This window comes from Orbicella franksi, chromosome 1, assembly GCF_964199315.1.
Source record: "Orbicella franksi chromosome 1, jaOrbFran1.1, whole genome shotgun sequence".
Classification (NCBI taxonomy): Eukaryota; Metazoa; Cnidaria; class Anthozoa; order Scleractinia; family Merulinidae; genus Orbicella; species Orbicella franksi.
The window spans coordinates 15178366-15198418 of NC_138145.1; the positions used below are offsets into that span (position 1 = coordinate 15178366).

Genomic DNA, 20053 nt, shown 5'->3' on the forward strand with positions numbered 1-20053 from the left:
TGGGGTCTAAATGCCGACGGTTAACACAAGGTAAAATTGACTTTCATCAGCAATTTTCCCGCATATATCAGAAACGTCTTAGTGACAAATGCAATATAAATGCATATGATCGGAGGTTTTCCAGGTCTAAAGGTTGATAGTTAACATAGGAAAACACAACGTAGACTTGCAATTTTCCCGCATAAGAAAAGTTCCAACGAACTTCTCGTTTTCAGTTCCTTCGCGTCTTCTGTATTTTTCTTTAGTAGGTGAATGAACCGTTTTTCAGACGATTCTTGGTAGCATGACGTTTACCCCTAAGTTTCTGCATCAGACCAATTTTAATTATACCGTTATTTCGCTGAAAGTTTTCCTGCAGTTTCTGACCGAGTTAGTGAATCCAGCGTTTGTGTGAGGTCTTCTAACTATATTCCGGGAAAAGTCAAGTGCACATCAGGAAAGCGGTTTACCCGCTGGTTTTTGTAAGCTGGTTATGGGAACTGCGTTTAGGGTTTAGATACGACCTTTAATGTAGGTGAGATGCATTTTGCATTTTATTTATTTATTGTTTATTTCACTTACAAACATTATGCGTCATAAACAAAACTTGACAAAAGAAATTAAATTAATAAATTAAATTAAATTAAATTAAATTAATTATATTAATCAATAAATTAATGTGACAAGGAAACCTAACGAGGCTGGGAACTTATATTATTAGGATACCTTCGGCTAATTAACTAAACTCATAGCTGAGTGCAGTGTGAGCAAAAACAGAAAAAGTTAAGTGACAGAATGGCTATCAATAAGATAATCCTTCAGTTTTTTAAAAAAACAAATATGTAAGAAGAGCTAACTTGGCGAAATGGGCCGACCGGCTTAGGCCATTTGGCAGTTTTGTGATTTTGAATGGTTTGGACATGTGAGATGGATTGGTCATTTTCACTGGTTTAAACATTTAGGCTAGTTAAGACCTTTTGGCAGTTTGGTGATTTAGATTGTTTTATGCACATGTGAGATGGATTGGTCATTTTCACCGGTTTAGGCATTTAGACCAATTATGACCTTTAGGCAGTCTGGTGATTTGGAATGGTTTGAACATTTGAGATGGGATGTTCATTTTCACTGGTTTGGGCATTTAGCCCAGTTACAAGATTTTGGTAGTTTGGTGATTTGGGATGGTTTAGACATATGAGATGGATTGGTTATTTTACCGGTTGTGGACGCTTAGACCAGTGTAGATCTGGCAGATTTTGAATGGTTTGAACATTTGAGGTGGATTAGTCATTTTCACCAGTTTGGGTATTTAGACTGGTTAAGACCTTTTGCATGTTTGCTGATTTGGAATGGTTTGGACATGTGAGATGGATTGGTCAGTTTCACCAGTTTCTGCATTTAGACCGGCATAGACCTTTTGGCAGTTTGGTGATTTGGAATTGTCTGGACATTTGAGATGGATTGGTCATTTTCACTGGTTTGGACATTTAGACCGCATAAGACTTTTTGGCAGTTTTGTGATTTTGAATGGTTTGGACATGTGAGATGTATTGGTCATTTTCACTGGTTTGGTAATTTCAACATTTAATGGTTAAACCAAACCATTTGGATATGCATTGCATTGGTCAATTTGATCGTTCAAAATGGTTTAGACATTTGTTTGATTAGTGAATGTCTTGAATAGTATTTTGTAAACAATGTTACCTCATCAAAAGCGATGTGACTTACAAATTTCTTGAAACCATGTCTGTGCAAATGATGCCCCAGCTAGCATACTGAGACAACTCGCTGCTTAACAGAGGTGGCCGTTTGCTAGAGGTTCATGCGAAAACATTGTTGGGCGTGGTCCAGTTTTCAGTTTATCAAATATAGTTACAAACAAATGAAAGTGGAGAAAAATTAGAACAACGATGGTTATAATACAGTTCATAACAGTGTATAGCTGACAATTCTTCCAGGACTTTGGCCTTTGAAAGGACTTTTACTGTGATCTAGCCAAGTTATGATAAATGAATGAATCCATAACTTTTAATTCCAAAAGCATCAGTTTTGAAACACTGATAGCAATTCCTTTTGTCCAGGCCGCTGTATTAATGTGATCATATGGGATGAAGCTAGCATGTCCAGTAGGAGAATGTTGGAGTAAGTTAACGTATTGCACTTAAAAAGTTACACAGCGAATGTTACTTACCACGTTTTCCATTGAAAATTCGAAGACATCCTTCAAAGCAAAGCTAGTTAAAACTTTCACGGACAATCCAACGATTAGATTGAGATTGCCGGTGCGAACGAAGCACTCTTTTTCAAAATTTGTAAACACGTCTAGTCGTTGCTTTGATTGGCTTGTCACAACAATTCTGCGGAGGAATTGGGGCGGCTGGCGGGATTTCAGCGTTTTTTTTTCGCTTCGAGCGGGGGTCAGTACAGAATCGAGTGTGTAGCCTTTACTCTTTCTTAGTAGAGGAAAACCAAAAAGCGACAACTTGCTTAAAAGGCTTCGGATCGAGCTGAGAAGCGAGATGACAATAGAAAAGACAACAAGGCATTGAGGTGAGTCATTTTCATTGCAAAAATACCAAAATTTCAGCTATAATGTCGATTACCGTTATTCCCCATACAAACCTTTATAAATTCAAACCGTTGTAACACAACACCACCACATACTGCAAGGCGAAGGTCACGTTTCGCGTAACCAAACTCGGTCGTTATGTAATAGTAGATGTCGGCGGTAACCGTGTCACGTTTTCGCGCTGAACGTTCGCATAAAGATTTAAAAAAAAAAAAAAAAACTCCTCGCATTGTGAGCTTGGGCCGCCTGTGGTCGGTGACGGAAGAGGCTAACGAAAACGAAAAGCTCCAAAATCCTCCCTTAACACTATAATTATAATAATAAAGACACATAGCATAGTTATCAGGTTCTGACGTTTATACTTCCCTCAACGAGTGAATAGTTTAAAGATTGTCCAAGTCTTCGTCGCAGAATATTCTAATTGGCGAGCCTTCCGGAGACGTCTTGACAAAAACCTTGCCATCCATCGTCCAAACACTCAAACGTTCGTTGTTCCTCCGTTTCGTGTTTAACTTATTAACAAGATGACGCCTGTAGGCCGTTAGACTTTCACACATGTCTATACGGTTTGATTCGGTTCGAGAAGATGCTGGACGGTCTTGAAAGAGACCAGTTAAGGATACATTCTTTAACCTGGTACGTGCTTTGTAGACTTGGGATTTAACTTTATGGCTGACAAATTTTACTATAATCGCCTCGCTGTGCTTGAGCCGTATATGATGAGAGACTTTCAATAACTTTAAAATTTGCCAGTCTCGCATTCTTTTCGACAGAAAAAATTTCCGATTTTTAAGTCTAAAATACGGAAAAACAAATGCGAAATATCATTTCTTGGCGCATTTACCGTATTTTTAAATTAAGCGAGGGCTTGAACTGGTTAAAAAAATATCGAATTAGGCCTATGGGCCAGTTTCAAAATACTTTAAAAATAGTGATTTAGGCCTAAGCAAAGGCGGCTTGCGGTTAGCCATAATATGTTATTAAGGTCAGCGAGTATTTTGATTCTGTAAATTAAAGAAAAACCATTCCAATAAACCACTTTCTTACCTCGGTTGTGTGGTCTCGTATTTGCGAAAACCCGTAACCTTTCATTTGAGTTTTGTTTCTTTCAACGCTGAGGGAACACGAACAGTCATCTAGCGATGAAATTCCTGAAGTTCATTGTATCCATCCTTCTCGAGCCCATGATACAGAAAAAGCAAGCAGGTTCGATGTTCGCTGTATCAGTATCTATCGACTGTATTCCTTTCGTGAACAGCTGGTATAAAGTAACGAGAAGGCATCTCCACTCCACTGACTAGCACGGACGACGACAAACAGTCTTTAAGACGTCGTAGACTTAAGAGGTAGAGCATACAACAATGGAGAAGATTACGAAGACGTTTTTACAGGGTGAAAAGGGCTTTGAAGTAAACGATACCGTGAGCCTAGTCCTGTAGCACCGGGTCAGTTTTTAAATGAACGCTAGGAAGAAGAAACCGGAAACACACCAGGGATCCAGTTGATCAAAAAATCTAATGCATGTTTTCGTGCAGAGTGAAACATGCTTAAACAGATGAATAAGTGAGTCAAGTACGAGTCAAGTAAAATAAAAATGATTTTCCAAGGAGTAATTCTCAACTGAACCTCGTAGTGTAGTGGTGTAGAAGAGAGACTGGTTAACGACAGGTATGCGAAAGGTAAGTGAATCGAGACCTGATGGGGTACAAGAAAAAAAGGAAAAAAATGCGTAACGAGCCTGGGTAATATGGAGAAGAAAAAGAGAGAACAATGGAGCTAGGGGAAGAAGAGAATCGGCGAAAAGACAGAGCGCAACAGCGCTCTTTTATTCATACAGTAAGTAGTAATTATCAATGTATATATTCAATACCTTAGGGAGTTGCTATTGTCTTCAAAAACAATAAAGAGCATACCCAATTAATCATTCTGCAGGTATAATAAATGTATGGGGTTATACGAAAATCTTCCCCGCGTAAGCGAGTGTTCCTAAAACAATTTTTAAAACAAAAATATTTGGCGTTAATTTTCCTCCTATTTCTCTCAGAAGACGCTTGTGTTGCCTGACTCTCGCGGGCTTCCAATAATTTACATTCTATTTTTCGACTTCGCGCGCTTCGTTATTTCAATGTTATAGTCTCTTAGGACGTCTGATTGCACGTACCATGTATTTTGTCGACTTCCACAGCTACCAAACGGAAAGTAAATTTCTTCGTTTTGCTTCGGGTGCCCTTATTAGAATCACAGGTCACCTTATCGGCGTACAAAAGAACGTAAACTTAGTTGGTACGTTAAGTTTTCGTCGTGGAAAGAAGATTTCTGTATTCAAGAAGTTATTAGAGCTCGTTTCGACAACTGTTTGCGTCTTTCATCGATCGCTGAAGTAGTTTCACGCCGTTGCAAGCTTCGCAAACAGGTGAATAAAATTACATCGCTGAAAGCTTTATTTGTAAAGATATTGCTTTCACTGAATTGAACTTGCTGTGTTTTGCTTACTATTATAGCAGGCTTTCCCCGTTCTACTGCTAGCCTGTTCTTTAATAATAACCGGCAAACCTGTTTATGCGACGGCAAGACCTTGAAAGTTTTCCTTTGTACGGAATTTTGCCCTTTATGTAATAAACAAGTATTCGCAACCGATGAATGATCGCGCGCCGATTACATGGTTAATCAAAACTATAACAAAATTCTCGAACGTGATTGGCTATCAGCAGCCCGATTTGAGCATTAATTGGACAGTGTACGCGTCATGCTTGTAATTGGACAGCACGCGTCATTTTGCGCGTGCTGTTGTGGTGCACTTTGTTGAGTAAACTGCTGTGCTTTTCAGCATTCATAACGACGTTTAATCTTCAGCGCTCAATCGATGGTTTGCTCGTTTCTCGAATTTTGTCATAGTTTTGATCAATTGGTAGCAGGGCTTCGCGTCGTCCAATTCAGTCTGTAATCATACTCGTGTTAAGCACTCATATGATTACACACCGAATTGTACTCCACTCAGTCCTATTACCATTATAAATAGGCACGCGGAGAACCAATCACGATCGAGAATTTTGTTATAGATACGATCATAATCATCGTCGTCATCATCTTTTATTAGTAGGCTTTCTCAAAACAGTTGCTTAAGGAAAGGTCCTAACTTAGACTAGAATTACAATTACAACTAAGATAAAAATACTAACTAAAATTAAAATGCAATGATTTTTTTCAAAATACTAACTGCAACTATGTGCTACTTCGAAACACTTACAATAAATACTAGGATATCGTTTAGCCTACGAAATCTAATTTTAAAATAGGACACAAAAAAACACTCTCTCGAAGAAAAGTTTATCTTTATGGACACTAATATCAATTTTTACAAAAATTAACTTTAATCAGTAGAATTTACCAAAAAACAGTTAAAAAGTATAGAGAAATAAATAATACTCTGCTGGTCGAATTTGATGTCAAACAAAGTTAACTAAATCGACAAACAAAACAAAATAAAGGACTGTCACCTGCTCTCCCAGCTTCTTCTGAGCTGAAATTGTTCGATCTCTCTTCGCTCAAGTTCCGCGTTATCGTCCGTCAAAAATACGGTGTTTTCCTCTGTTAGAGACGGAGTAGCAAAATCCTGCAAGAAAATAAGAACGTTGTCATCAAAATGAATGCTGTCAAAAGATCAAACATAACATCACTAAACTCGTGTAGACTGTATTATACACTGAACTCACTATCTCTTTTCTGATTGGCCGAAACCGTACAGTGAATTTTCGAAATCAGCGTCTGTGACGTCATATAGCTGCAGATTATGCAATAATCATGTCAAGGACACTCAAGGTCACGGGTAACATGTCATGTGTGAATGCGGTGCATGATTTCTAAGGGTAATCATGTCAAGTTCGCGTGCTTTGTATCGCTTGCCGTCAGTGAAGAAGCAAAAACATGACTCCCATGACCATTACTTTTTCGTTCAATGTAAAATAAAACAATTATAAAGTTCGGATTTTGTGATATCCAGAATAATCAAGGTCTCGGTAAGGGTTATAAGCATCAGCCTTCGGCTTCGGCTGATAACCCCTGCCTCGACCTTGATTATTCTGGATATCACAAAAACCTCATGAAAAACTTATGAAAACCACACACTTCCCTGTCCCGGGTTTTGACAGCGTACATGAAGAAGAAGGTAACTGGCGACTCACCCACCTTGTTATTATATTATGACTCTGTCTTGTCTTGACTGGACAGTTTCTGTGTAATCTTTAACTCAGCTTTAAAACAGCTCTAATTTAGACCGCGTTTCAAAACAATAGTCCAGACTTCTTAGCGTAAAATATAATAAACAGACCTCACCGGTAAAGCAAGCTCATTAAGGTAGGATCGTTATGCGATAGTGTAAAATGGCGTGCGTATAAAGAGTTATAACTAAAGGCAATTTAACCAACTTTTTAGCAGTTAGAAAGACAAACCAGATGCAATAGCAACACCTTCCTTTGCTTCCTTAGCTGTATCAATTATTTTTCAGTGCTGTTTTAAGCCGTATAGAGAGGGAAATGAACACAGTGAACTTGAATTCGCTAACATCGCTTCAAGACAGTGTTACGTGTGGCAGCGACACAAGTAATACACAAAGGAAAAAAGCAAGTGAAGGCGTTATTGTTGCAACTCTTTTCCGCTTTTGTAGCCGCTTATAACTTCATTATAGTGGAGCTCCGGCGGCCCGAAGGGCCGCCAAGCGGAGCCCCATACTCATATAGGAAAGAAAAGGAAACCATGAGTTGATTTTCTCATGGTTATCATGGCTAGCGGTGTTTCTCGTGGGCGCGTACGTACGACGGCGACGAGGACGACGACGACGGAGTCGCGCAACATGGCGGCCATACTTCAAATAATAGGTTGACAGAGACATGCAGCCTTGGTTTACCGTGTACTTCTTTGATATTAGACATCCATGTTATGATCAATTGACACCTGTCAAAACAAGGTATCCGCTGACCAGTATCACGTGACCATATCGCGGGCTCAAGTTTAAAGCTTATCGAGGGTCACGTGTTTTTTGAATTTGACCGCTGACCAAGTACTGGTATTCGATTGGATCGCGGGCTCATCTCAGGTTAACATGTTGAAAGTAGGGCAGGATTGTTCGGAAGCCAGTTAATGCTAACCCAGGATTAAAAGTTTACCGAATTATAACTTTTTCTTCTATACAAATGTTTTTTGCTGCTTTGTTTTGTGTATATGATGATTATTAAAACTCAAACCAGAAGGCCAAACAATATACAGAAAACCTCATAATTCTACCTTTTCCTGGGTTAGTTTAATCGGGCTTTGAACAAACCGGCCCAGGAGCTACCCTTTTAGGCTGGCCTAAATCTATATATTAATCCCATACAGACTTTTACATTCCACTGTTTTGCAATGCCATACAACGAGGCCCATGTACTGAGCTAAGGTTACTGAACATGGGTGTGTCATGACAGCTGTCAGTAGGAATTTTATAACCAAGCTTACCCTGGACATTTGTATCATGAAACGCGCAACAAATGAGCGGAAGCCTTCTAGGTTCGGCACATTAGGTCCTGCTAGGACAGCACTCATCAGCGTCATGTTACAGAAATCACTCTGTTCGCAATCTCGGAGCTGCGAGTTCAGGAAACTCACAAAATGACGAATTTCCGACCATGAAGGATCAGGTATCCCACAATTTCTGTGTAAATAGTTGGAAAGAATTGATTATGATACACTTAAAAGTTTAGACTTCATTGGCTACAATCACAGTCTAATCAGTTTAATAAAATAAACAATAGTAAAATTATCAGAGAAGAAGCTTTACAATTCCAACAGGTAACGCATAGGCCTTACCCTACTCTAGGACCTTAAGTCGCCGTAACTTACGGCGACTTTGGGTGATTTAAGGCAACTTTAGGCGACTTAAGCAAAATTGGCAGGAAAAACATTGACTTTAGGCGATTTAAGGCGATTTTAGGCGACTTAAGGCGAATTAAGGCGACTTAAGGTGACTTGAGGAGACTTTATTTCAATCGAGTGATATAAATTTAAACTTAGCAACAGTCTCTCCATAAATCTCTTGCAATAAACCAATATTGTACCAATACTGGTACATAATTAAGTCACCACAGTCTCAAATATCCGAGGCCGGGTTGTTCAAGGCCTGATTAAACTAACCCAGGATTAGAGAGAATTTTGATTACTTTCATTTTTGTAACTTTTGGTTCCAGTTTTCTGTTTATGTTGTTTGTCTTTCAGTTTTGAGTTTGATTCATTTTAAACCTACACAACATAAGTAGTCAAAGATATTTCTATACAAAAATATATATATATTACCTGGGTTAGCACTAACCTGCTTTCGAACAACCCGGGCCAGATTTCAAACCATTAAAAAAAATACTATTAAAGAAAGAACTACCACAACTCTGAACAGTTAGTACTGTAAGAATAATAATAATAAGCACCAGCAAGGTAGCATGAATATTAGTGAAGATATCACAATAAGAAAATCAAACAAAACTGAAAAAAAATGTATTCACAGTGACAAAAATTTGGAATTTAAGATATCCTGATTTAATTTGAATGGTTTAGTTTTTCCATAAACTATTCAAACAACAGGGAAATTAAAATCGATTTAGCTCATTTACATGCCTTTAATTTACAAAGCTTCCCAAATTATAAAAATGGTTATCTTGGTAGACTTATCTGCCATTTTTGGCATCTCCACTGTCAATTTCAGCCCTTTTCAGGGACCCAATCGATTTGATGCTCTTCTGTCAAATTTCACCAACTACTTGGCACGCTCCAGAGAACTTTGATGATCCGGGCAGTTTATACAGTGAATCGAATCTTTTTAGAAGGTTTTGTTGATCAGACCACCAGGAAATACACCTTCCAAACTTTCACTAGTTTCCACCTGACACATTGCAAATGCCCAGAACGATATTTTCACAACGAAATACTAGAAACTGATACATCGATACCTGACACACTTGGCTCCGCCATTTTGATTCTCCCAGTAACCCTTGCGCCGCTAACTGGTTTCCATGCTCCAAAGAGACGAGACATCTGTGCCACGAAAATTCGAGTTCTCTTGCAAAGTGTTCGGGTGATTTCAAATCACCCGACAATAAATTACTTATTAACATTTCGGAGAGTATTAGTTTGGCGATTTGTTTTCTGTCTTTTTTTTGTAAACGCCTGTTGGAGTAATCATACTCGCGTGAGCGCGAGTAGCTTACGTGAGCTCGCGTACACTTTAGTCACGGGGCCAAACTAAGTCACGTGTTCCAAACAGTCGCCTGGTGGCCATGTTTACTCAGAGTTGATCGCAGAGAATTTTCTGTAACTTAGCTTTCGATAGTAACAGTAGCGCAATCGACGTAAAGTGTATAAGATGATGTGAATACCTGGCTTCATCAAATGTACGAAAAGGATAGATAAACATTATGCTGCAATTAAGTTGGTTCGTCCAATTATGAAATTCAAACGTTTACAGTTGGTCGAAGGTGGAAGTAAACTGCAAATAATGATTTTTGCTGGAGAAATGGCCCACTTTTGTCACTCTTTCACACTGGGTAAGTAAAGTATTTAAAGTGTAGACTCAGTTCGGTTCAATTGACTTTGGATGACCATATTTTTAATGCTCAGTGTAAAAGTGACTAGAAAGAATTGAACCTTGACCCAGAAATATCTTTCTGTTTTTTCTTTTCATCTTGATGATCTGGAACACCTCTCACTGTTGTTGTTTATTAATTATACACTGCAGGTCTTCGGACGATTTGATTCAGTAAATCGTACAAAAATTAATAAGCTTAAATGAAATTATTGCGGTATAGTCATTTGCTATAACTTTCCATATTTAATATATTTCCTGATCATAACACAGAGTGTCATCTTTTTTATTAACTCTTTTGCAATGAAATACAAGAAAAAATAAATAAAATTTAATAGAAATAAAATGCCATCTGTGAGAGAGTATACATCAGATTGTCATTCCTATCATAAGTATTGTCCACATGTAGAAATTATTCCAGCTAACATGGGGGCTAGAGAGGTGCAGGACTGTAATAATATTATGTTTTTTTATGTATAAGGGAGCCACGGCTTTGAGGCATAATACAGTAGTTGTCGGGTCCTCAGCTTCTTAAAGGACCCTAGTCAGCCTCCGCTATTTTCGGTGCCATCAAAATAATTGATATTGCATGGTGAGGCGAAGTCTTATTGCATATACATATACATACATACATTTTTATTTTTGTTTTCAAATTAAAATTACAATTATAACATGCCCGCGGATAGCTGAGCTAATCTAGGCGGGTCATGTTTACACGAATTATTGATATACAACTAGGTACAACTAAATACAACTGAAGGCAACAAGAGAACTAAAGAGACTAAAATGGACAACAATGACTAGATACAAGTAATAAACTAACGGTATTACAAATAATAATTAACAACAGTTACGTCGAGAGACTACAGATACAATAAAACGAAATTATTAAATATTAATGAATACATACTAAGAGGAAAATAAATTCAGCTTTACTTTTTGAACGATTTCTGAAAGATCAATATAACAGTCTTCTAAAGCTAGAATTTCAAAAAGTATTTGTTTTATTTTCCTCTTAAAGACCTTTTTTGGAAGCTTTCTTAAAGATATGGGCATTTCATTCCAAATTTTTGTTCCGATTCTAGAAAATGAGTTCACTTGAATTGAGAGTCTAGAACTTTGTGTGTAAAAGTTATTTGAGACAGAGGATCGAGTATTATAAGAATAAATATCAGAAATGTCTTGAAAGAGATCTTGAATGTTTCCAGGGGCATTTCGGTGTCTTATCTCAAGCATAAGGTTAGCTAAAAACTCATAATACAAACATTTTAACGGTAAAACACTGGCATCAATAAATAAAGGAATCGTATGTTGACTTCGCTCAGAAAAATAGATAAAGCGAAGAGCTCGCTTTTGGAGCTTGAGAAGCTTTTCAAAGTATGATTTATATGCTTGGCCCCAGGCCATCAAACCATAAGTTAAATAAGGAGTAACTAGGGATCTATAAATAGTTAAAAGAGTATGCCTTGGCAGAAAACGCTGTAGTTTACAAATCAGTCCTACAGTTCGGCTTACTTTAATAGCTACATGGTAAATATGACGTTTCCAAGAAAGATCATTGTCACTTTAATTATTACACCTAGATATCTCACAAATTCTTTACATTCTAGAGCCACATTCTTATTTTGATCATTATCGAATATCACAATTTTGGGATGATAAGTAAGTTTTCTCTGAGCTGGTCTAAAGATAGCAAAATTTATTTCTTTTTTTAGTATTTAAGGTTAATTTATTAGCCGTTAACCAATCGAACAACTTGCAGAGTTCTTGATTTACAGTCGACTCGAGGGACTTAGGATCTTTGTCAGCATATACGGCGTTCGTGTCGTCAGCAAATCAAAAAAGTTTAAGTTTGTCAGAGGATTCTTGGATATCGTTGACATAGTTTAGGAAAAGTAAAGGGCCTAGGACTGAGCCTTGCGGTACACCACAAGTGGTATTTTGCCTTTTAGATATATAAGAGCCAATTTGCGTAGTTTGAGTTCGACCATCCAAGTAAGATGAGAACCACTTATTAATAACACCACGAAAACCATAGTGATCTAGCTTATGTAAAAGAATTTTATGATCGACTGTATCAAAAGCCTTTTTCAGGTCAATGAATACACATGAGAACAAGCGCTTGTCCATGTTTTCCTGTACGGTACTTACAATGTCAAGAATTGCATGTTGTGTTGAATGCGCTTTGCGGAAGCCATATTGAGATGGAGAAAGTATATCATTTTGCTCAATGAAAGATTCCATTCTGGAGTAGACCAATTTTTCGAAGATCCTATTAAAGTTAGACAGCAAAGAAATAGGCCTATAGTTGTTTGCATTAGAGTTATCTTCGGCTTTAAAAATAGGAATAATTTTTGCCATTTTTAATTTAGTGGGATACATCCCAGACGTAATAGAAAGACTTATTATTTCCGCAAGTGTACTGCTTACAACATTTGACGAGTACTTCAACAGTTGGGTAGGACATGAGTATAAACCATGAGATTTGTTATTTGGTATGCGCAAAATTTCCAATTCCACTTCAGTTGGAGTAACTAGGTTGAAAGCAAACGACGAATTGGGAGAGTTAGATCTGTTCATAAAATCAAAATAATTACGCTGAACGGTTGATAACTTATTTGCCGGTTTAGGTCCAACAGAAGCGAAATGGTCATTAAGTACGTTGGCTATTCTATTTTGGTCACAGGTAACAGAATCATTATCAGTAGGGACTTTAATAGAAGTAATAGGTTTTGTGTTCTTCAATTTACGGGCAAGTACATTGTTTATTCCCTCCAAGTTTTTTTCGTATTAGTTAGGTTATCATTAAAAATTTAGAATAATATTGCTGTTTATTTAAACGCGTTAAGGTGCAAATTTCGTTCCTATAAATTTTGTAGTTGGCGGTGTCACCAGACGCATATAACTTATTTTTAACTTTAATGGAGATTCTTATGCCTTTGGTGATCCATGGTTTGGAGAGCTGTTTTGCTTTGTGGTTTGAAATTGTTTTCATAGGTGCATGTTTATTTATCAATTTGGTAAACTTGTTGTAAAAAAGAAGAAAATAAATTGCCCACGCCACACGGTTTTTTATCTAAGAGTGTATTCCAGTTCACATTAGACAGATCGGCGTTAAAACTGTCCCTAGAGAATCTAGAAAAGTCCCGCACTTTAAACTTTTTTATCTTGATTTTATTCCTCATGGACTTCAGAATACAGAATTGCGAAAAATGATCACTTATATCAGAGATGATATTTCCACTAGCCACAACTTGATCAGGATTGTTAATAAAGATGTTGTCAATCAGGGTGGCGGAGGTAGAGCGGACACGCGTTGGTTTGTCAATTGTGGGAACGAGAAAACAACTTTGAAGGGAAGTTAAAAAGTCGTGACTATACGAAGATGACGCACATTTTAAAAGGTCAATATTGAAATCACCCATGATCACAATATATTTCCCAGAGGACGCAAGTTTTTCAATAGTCTCATCAAAATATGATTGAAAGATTTCAGGAGAGTTATGCTGTCTATAAAAGATTCCACAAATAACATTTTTCTTATTCTCGAAGGAAAACTCAGCCCACAATACCTGAAAAGCTTCATTGGAAGTCCTTTCTAAAACACGGTAATCAAGTGACTCATCAATGAACATTCCCACATCCCCAGACGCCAGAGGTGTTGGAACATATTCAAATACGTAGCCAGGTATATGTGCTGTGCACAATTGTAAATTTGCATTTGTGATTTTTGTTTCAGTAACTCCGATGACATTAAAATGAAAATCTACTTCACGCAAAACTTGAGTTTGAAGATTTTCCAGGTTACGATTCAGGCTAACTACGTTGTTATGAAATATAGAAAAGCTAGAGATAGTTTCATCTTTTGACAACTTCGTTTTCATTTCCTTAAAACTATTGGGGGGAGAAATGTCGACTAGTTATTCTGTTAGAGGAGTAATCTACGGGGTTCAAATTATAATCTAAGGTTGTATTTAAGGAAAACAAATCTAAGTCATATAAGCTAGTAAGCTTCTCTGATTCTGTTTTAGTTTTACACGTGGTCGACACTGAACTATTAAATTGGCCATGAATTTCTGCCAAACATCCAGAACAACTATAACACGGTAAAATCTTCAATATGGATCTAATAGATTTCACTGCAAGGATCCTCTGATCGAGCTTCAGGGCGTTTACGCAGTCAACTTAATTAAGTCGGCAATCGACCCCAGACGAATCGCCATGGAAGTATCCGTTTTGCGTAGGAAGATTGCTGCGCCTTTCGCCCAACACCACTTGTAGTTGTATGTGTTTTGGTGCGCCTTCGCTGAGCGTAACAGCTCTTGTAGTCTCGATGTAAGGTGGCTGTAAATTGCAATCCGATTAATTTCAGCAGAAGACGGGAGATTCAGGCCCTCGGTGGTTAGTCGACTGGCGTTACCTCTTGACGCGAGCACTTTGTCACGTATCATTCTTCTGTTGAATTTGCAAATAATCGGGTTCGGTCGTCTTCGGTTACCATTACCGGTCGAAGTATCTCGCTGTGGAACCCTGTGAGCAATATCGATCTCTGATAAGGAGATATCGACTCCAAGGCCGCTAAATAGCTTCATACACAATTCCGCGGTGTCTTGTGCAGATTCTCTTTCTGATATTAGTGGAACGCCCACGATCTTCAAGTTATATTGATAACTGTAATAGAGCATCTCGTCGATAGCTTTGTCAGTTCTGTCAACTTTAACTGTCAATAAATCCAACCTACGAGAGAAATTATCCAGAGCTTTTGACAAGCTGGATTCTGATTTCACAAGAGCATCGTAGCTGTCGCTGAGGAATTGGACATCCTGTGTGCTCGGTAAAGCGGTGGCTGCCGCTTCGTGGTAATCCTTCGGTTCCGCCATCTTGGATTTGAGAAACTGAAATTCCTTCTTTAGATCATTCAGTTGACTCTTTAAATCGTCGTTTTCTTTTCTTAGCACTTAACTTTGTCTCCCATTAGTCAACGGAGAAAAAAGGAAATGTCTAACCTAGCCTAACAGTAAATACACAAGAGAGAACGCGGAGCGCTAGCTGAAGCGGAGCGCTAGCTATAGCGTGCTTTACTGTAAGTTGTGTTCCTGAAAGTTGTGTTCTTGAAAGTATGTCCCTGTATCTTTAGTAGCTTTACAGTTATTTTCTTTGCTTTGACATGCTCCAAATAAAACATAAAAGTCAACCTCTTGTATGTAAACAAAAACAAAGGTGTGGCTGACTAGGGCCCTTTAAGGGGAGGTTTAGATGGCTCCGATGCATTGAGAACAAGTGTTAAAAAAAAAAAATTAAAAGCACACCTATTGAGGTTACCTCTGCTGCACCCTGCACCCTGCGCCCCCTGTTCCGTAACCAGTACCCATTTATACATCTGGGTGAGCAGAGGCACTATGAGAGTACGAACACAATGCAATGATCCCCAATACGGGTCCGCACCAACCATTGGGTCATCGTGCCTCCTCCTCCATAAGGTTAGAGTGGAGTTTACCCTAGCATGACAGTTATAAGTCTAATAATCTTCTACAGGGTCAATTTGAGTGTGTTGAAACCTTTTTAACAGCAACTTAAGGCGACTTTCGGCGACTTAGGCCGACTTAAAGCGACTTAAGGCGACTTTAAGCGACTTAAGGTCCCAGAGTAGCCCTACGCATGCTATGACCTATTAAATGAAAACTGCGTTTCCAAGTCTACGCTTTCAGGCAGCGTTTCAGTTTAAGCTCGATTGTACCTGCTCTACCTATTACCTAATCAAAGGAGACTCATGGCCAAACTCGTGGATTAAGTAATTTAGAGATGAAACATGTTGGTGAACTTTCAGTTATTGGTGTATTATTAAAGGCTGTTGAAACAAGCCGGGTTCGTACCACGCAAGGTCGCTCTTATCCCTCAAAGGTTGGGCTTTGTTCGTTGGCTTTTGTTGCACGCATATTACAGAGACATGCGTCCAGAATAGCTAAGGTGGCAAAATTGCAGCTGAACATGGAGTGGTAAAGGCTGAGGATTCGTGGGTCAGAGTGGGTACTCCCGCCTAGAAAATCATAGCGTACCTCCCCCAGCCCCGCCCCCCCCCCCCCCCCCACCAACCCATATCTTGTACGAGCTTACAAACCTTTTTCGTTGCATTTCATTCAAGACTACAGGTGAAGGTTTCATATGGGAAAGCACTTCTTTTCCAATGTGGAACCGCTTGTCTTTATTTTATTACACGTTAAATACATCAAAATAAGTAGCCTCTTTTGCGAGCATTTCAGTGTTGATCCAAAAAATCTGTCGACCCATAAATATGTGTTCCAGCAAGCTCTTTGCTTTATTATCTTTTCAATCATGAAGCAAAAGAGTAAACATAACACAGGATAAAAATCATCTAAGCTTATCAAAATCAAGTATTTGGGAATTTCTTTTCAAGTTTATGTGCATTACACATCCCACTCACAGTTCAGATCAATGTGCTAAAAATAACCAAGACGAGTATAGAGAATATAGCTTTAATTAATCTAAACTTAACTTGATGTTGGTTGACAACCGATGATAACTCAAAATAAAAAACTTAAGTGCGATGAAAATAACAAACCAAATTAACTGCAAAGATCCTGCTTGATTGGACGTTTGATTTCACAGGAGATCCAATCAGCCAAACTTGAAAAGTAAAACGATGAGAAGTCAAAGAGTACTGCAAGGCTCACACAACATCCTATAGTTAAAACAGTATTTCGGCAGGCCAAACCAGCCTTCTTTAGGCTGAGATATTACTAAACTATAAAAATGAAACTACAATATTATTTAATGATGCCGATGTTTGTCCTGTTTTCAATAGCTGTTTGGCTCATTAAGAACTGTTCGTTTCCCTCATATAAGTTCATTAAAGTCCACAAATAAGGCAAATTCTCATCACAGCTTACCACATTAGCATGAGATTTACTCATTTTCAGGTCACTTTCCAGAGAGCTAGAATTCATATACCCTCCAAGAGCTTGAGGGGTCGAAGAGCATCGAAAGAGCAAATGCTCAACTCCTCGTCATGTTTGACGCCTGGACTAGTCAAAGGCTCATGAAATTCAGGCTTCAAGTTGGCCATAGTACTAATTCGAACATTCGAGGCCGACTCCACTTTCAACTTAGCGAAACTGATCGTGCAAAAGCTGGCACGGTGCACGCTTTGGATAGTAACCGCGCAAACACGATAGCAAGGCTCGGGCTTACTGCGTAGTTACTATTCCAATATGGCGTCGGGCTCAGTTACAATTCCAACATGGCGTCGGACTCGGACGTAGTAGCAACAAAAAATATATTCCTTGTTCCACACAAAACAAACGACTAAAAATGACAAAATTAGTGGACACTATTAAACTGGGTTTTAGTTGCCGAAAATAACCATTTGGGGTAGGCAGTAGCCTTTGCAAAGCATCCATTTTACATACCTTAGCAAGAGCCTGAGGCATGTCCTTTGGTCGTCATCAATATCCTCGGGCTTAAAAGTGAAGTTATCAAGACTTTTTCCTTGACTGGAACGTTTAAGATACTGATAAACCCGCTGGAACGGTGCGTTTCGAAATTCTTTGACATCAAACAAAGGATTGAAGTCGTTTGGATCTGTAAAAGAAATTAAAGTGTAACCAGCAAGGACCAAAACTGTGTAGCTTAGACAAAGCTACACACCACTAAATTCAAAACCTTTTCAAGATCGTACGAACCATGCTTAGTGCACCTGCAAATCTGCATACCTGGATTTACCCCCAAACGGCATTGAACAGTTCTTGGAGTGTGGCACTCGATAGTAGGTAACAGATCGTAGAATGGTCTCTTACACATAATAGATTTTCCAGGATGCCCCTGGAAAATTCAAAATTTTATAAATAAACATATATGTGATTAATACAAAAATTTCTTACAATGCACCACAATAAAACAATTAAGATCCTGTTTCCACTATTTTGTTGTGGGAAGAAAGTGTAAATTGGTCATAAGTGTTTCCTATTGGACCAATTAACTCACCCCTTGAGTTTCAACTTTTTCTTCTCTTGTGAAGCCCATGGGCAGTGGAGCAGATGTGGTGATCTCAATAACGTACAAGTCAGTGCTTCGCCTCCTCCACACTCGTCCCATCTTGTCACAAAGGCAGCCAAGAACAAGTAAGTTAAACAGAAGGCTGTCCAACCCACGCCTCATCTGAAAACAAGGAATAGTATCAACAAAATACTGCCTAGCTTACCTAAATTCTCATATACGGTTGTGGTTTCATGATAACAGAAAGTCATTAAGAAGGATGGTGTCCAATCCACCACTATCCTTTACACGACTTGGACCAGGTTATACAGTTCCGCTTGTGATAGTTATAAGTATTACTGACTAATGAAATCCATAAATTGGTACAAGTGCCATCTCTTCGTAGTTTTGTTACTATAACAAGCTGCAGAACGGCAAAAAAACCAATAATTTCTGTCTCAAGAATTTGTACTTAAGCAATAGACCACTCTTTCTATGAGTTTACTGGAGTAATAAACCACGAGGGATGTTGGGAGAACACGAGAAAAGTTTGTAAATCACTCGCCTAACGGCTCGTGATTTACAAGCTTTTCGATTTACAAACTTTTTTTCGCCTGACACGAAATCCGCAGAGCAAAGCGACGAAAACATTTCACGCTAAGAAAGTTTTAAGAAAGGAAAGGAAAAGTTATCGGTGAAAGGCAAAAAGCGTATCAATTAACTCAAAAGTATTGTGACGGGGAAATGCAGGGATTCGAAGGTGAAATCGGTCATCACGAAAGTAAAAGGCTGTACGAAAAGTGTGCAAGTAGTCCAACTTCATGTGCTTGGCGAAGCGATTCAACGCAGTGTTTAACGATAATTTTCCAATGTTTGGCGAATGGAACAAAGATTAGTAACAGAAACCCTGCTTCTGAGATTTGTTCAGAATTTATTTACTTATGCTGTAGGCTGAGAAGTCCGTGTTTCTCTCTGTATTTTGCTCAATGAAAACTATTGCTTGAAAGTTAAGCTTATGGAAATTATATCAAATTCATTTATCGTGTTATGCATGGATGCACTGAGTTTAAACTCAAAATTTCTGATAAAAATAAATCTTTTCCCTGCTTTTCTGACGACCCAAATTGACAAGCCAAGCCCAGCTGACTTCGTCCTCCACAGACCGTGGAAAGCACGGAAATTAGGGTTTAAAACTTCCTTAATCTTAATCTCAGGCGTAACCGGAGTCGACGTAAAAGTATTACCGTGGAAAAAAAAGATAAAGCTTTATATGACGACCAAATTCTGGTCCTGTTTTTCCTTGCAAATTTCCATGTATATGTTGAATAAAAAGATATTCGTGTTATTGATATCTCAGCCAGTGAAAGGCAAAACTGTTTATTACATTTGTTATCGCTAGAGTTTCGAGTTCTCAGTTCCCGCCTAGAGCTGCATAGATCGGGAACCGTGGTTTACCGGTACAATAGAACATAGGTGTCAGCAACTCTGTTGACCAATCAGAGCGTGCATAGTATCTCAGTTATTTCATAACGATCTATAACGCATATAAGCCCAGGTTTGATTTGCTCATAATCAAGTTATCATCCGAACTGCCCTATATATCTTACCGAAGGTGATACATCCAAATAGAATATACGGGACAGTGGTACATTTGCCCTCACTGCGTGCGGTAAGAGGGAATCTACAAGCATTGACGAGTCCGTGGAGTTCCCGTGAAGTGGAACCGTGACATGCAAGGCTACCTTGGAGTCATGCATGCGCAAGTTTTTCAAAACCATGTCGTTGTTTACAAGGTTGGGTAGCTGGTTTGTTAGACGACGAACAAACAGAGTCTTTCCCAAACCTGCTCGTTTGGAGGAGACAACTCGGACACAGAGCCTAGACAGAAAACAATCAATTAGCTTTCCAGATTT

General features: G+C 38.5%; 1 protein-coding gene across 1 annotated transcript in view; it reads right to left on the bottom strand.

Moving 5' to 3' along the window:
• LOC145478200 (E3 ubiquitin-protein ligase rnf213-alpha-like) overlaps positions 1–20053 on the bottom strand; it is a 190768-nt gene that overhangs the window by 92151 nt on the left and 78564 nt on the right. Inside the window, exons 26-31 of the mRNA XM_081456148.1 lie at positions 19748–20018; positions 18150–18323; positions 17879–17987; positions 17576–17747; positions 8036–8231; positions 6043–6158 (exon numbers count right to left, since the gene is read on the bottom strand). Of these exons, the coding sequence (XP_081312274.1) occupies positions 6043–6158; positions 8036–8231; positions 17576–17747; positions 17879–17987; positions 18150–18323; positions 19748–20018 (1038 nt within the window). The remainder of the gene's footprint in view (positions 1–6042; positions 6159–8035; positions 8232–17575; positions 17748–17878; positions 17988–18149; positions 18324–19747; positions 20019–20053) is intronic.